The sequence below is a fragment of the Acanthisitta chloris genome, unplaced genomic scaffold (assembly GCF_000695815.1).
Source record: "Acanthisitta chloris isolate BGI_N310 unplaced genomic scaffold, ASM69581v1 scaffold15235, whole genome shotgun sequence".
NCBI classification, from domain to species: Eukaryota; Metazoa; Chordata; class Aves; order Passeriformes; family Acanthisittidae; genus Acanthisitta; species Acanthisitta chloris.
In genome coordinates this window covers 15797-17870 of record NW_008673314.1, presented here as the reverse complement: position 1 = coordinate 17870, position 2074 = coordinate 15797, and the positions used below count along the sequence as shown (strand labels likewise).

The 2074-nt window shown below is 42.7% G+C and overlaps 1 protein-coding gene across 1 annotated transcript; it reads left to right on the top strand.

Moving 5' to 3' along the window:
• Positions 1-781: 781 nt before the first annotated feature.
• Positions 782-1767, top strand: LOC103802441 (MANSC domain-containing protein 1-like; the record flags this gene model as incomplete). The annotated part of the gene is made up of 1 exon (XM_009074911.1): positions 782-1767. A coding segment is annotated over one exon (986 nt), but the record flags the coding sequence as incomplete, so codon positions are not given.
• Positions 1768-2074: the final 307 nt, after the last annotated feature.

The window sequence follows — 2074 nt, the reverse complement described above, 5'->3', positions numbered from 1 at the left end:
AAAAAAATCTGAATGAACAGCCAGCCAGTCTTTACAAGAGCTCATGCTCTCCCAAATGCTATCTGTAATACCTGTGTAAAATCAGGTAGCTGCTGGGGTTATCATTTGTATGGTGTTCATGTCACATACCAATTGTTTTGCAAGGTTTGCCAGTACCTCAGATACTCCTGGGGCAGTGTTTTCTAGCACAGCAGTAGGAGCTCAGGTCATTCCTACAGATCAGTATGTGTGTAAAATGGCCTATAAAATGGGGATATTGTTGCCACTTTCTATCATAAAATCATTTTTGTACATGAATAGAATTGTGTCAGGCACAGGGGCCTTGGATATTACAAGACAGAGCTGTATATAATCATATTGACTAGGTGGAAATGTGTACATCTGAAAGATAAAAGTGATTTTGGTAATATCTGCTTAACTGATGGAGGCTGAGAAAGGTTTACAGGCATTGAACCTCCTCACTCTGCTTTTCACCTCTTAATAGATGCTCACATGCCTGCAATATAAGTGTAAAATAACCAGATTGGGATGATCACTCTGCACAGGAACATTCTGTAAGAAGTTGCAGTCAGGGCCTGATGTGGCCAGGCTAGAGGCTGACAGGTCTTATGACACGGAATTTAAGTATCACTGTGCATATTTCAAAGAAAGGGGGTTCATGATGCCTCAGTTTCATTAGTCATTACCTTCTAGAGCCTCCTTATATCTCTCTTTGAGTAAGATTGTGTTAGTCAAAAGTAGATTTAATAATTAAATACTGGTATTTCCTTTCTGTTTTCAGACACCCATGCCCCAGAAGATAAGTCCATCAAAACTGAGGACTCTCCTTCAAATGAATCTTCTTTGTCTTTGGATGCTGGAACTTCTTTTTCTCAGAGCCAGAACAGCCATCAAAATCTTACAGCCACTTTGCAACAATCTGTCTTTCATCAGGCATCTGAACTCCTGAACCACATAGGCAAGCATTTAGATGGCATTGAATTTCATACATCTTCTCCTGAATCTCAGAGGGCAAAACAGCCTGAGAGCTTAGACCCCACCCCGAGGCAAAGGGTGATCAACCTGACACCAAACACATCTGCTGCTGTTCAGATTGCAAACCCCATTGCTTTATTCCCCACCATTCAGTCTAGCACTCCTGAAACAAGCAGTACTACTCTTACTCCACTGCCTACAAGTGCCATCCAACTGGGATCTCGTACAGCCTCTCTGCATCCTGGTGTTGCTAAACCAACTACAATTGCTACCACCACAGCAACCTCTCCACTGACTGCAGCCACTGGAGCTAAACCTGCTGCCTCTGTCACTAGCATTGCTGTTACTCGTGTTCCTCTTTCCAGTCCCACAACTTCTACAATCAAGCAGGTGACCACGAATTCCAGATCTGCTACTGCTCCATCAGGGCTGAGGACTCCAACCATGTCTCCTGAGCCAACAGCTGTCTCTTCCAATGGTACCAGCCATGTAACCCTCCTCACTTTTTCAGCTTTCATTCTGTCTACTAGTGATTCCCCCGTGTCTTCCCAAAATGACCTTCAGGGTTATGACCCACCTGACTCAGACAGCTACCTGCCAGAGGGTGTTCTGAGAAGGAAAAGTGTTGTTGAGCTGGGGGAGAAAAGCAGCCTTATAGCAGCTTTGCTTTTTGGGGTGGTATTCTTGTTGCTAGTTATTGCATTGACAGGGAAGAAAATGCATGAATCTCTTCAGAAGAGGCATTATACCAGGCTGGATTACTTGATCAATGGAATGTATGCTGATGTCTGATAGGGCGAAGGAATAAAGTTTTGAGGAGCATCTCTCTTCTTTGAGAGGAAAACTGTGAAATGGGACAGTAAATACTGAAGTCTCAGAAGAGGATGTATTACTTTTCTTTGGCCTCTAATGGGAAAGCAGGAAGCAGATGTGTCTGGAGGGGATAGAAATGCTCTTTCTGTGCTGAACTATAATGTCTATCATTTTTGGTTTATTACTAAATCCTGAAAGTAAACACTCAAATCCAAGTTAAGCTAAGAAGGTCTTATATTTAAGGAGAAAAAGCATTTCATGAGCTTAATCTGTACTGTGACAGAGT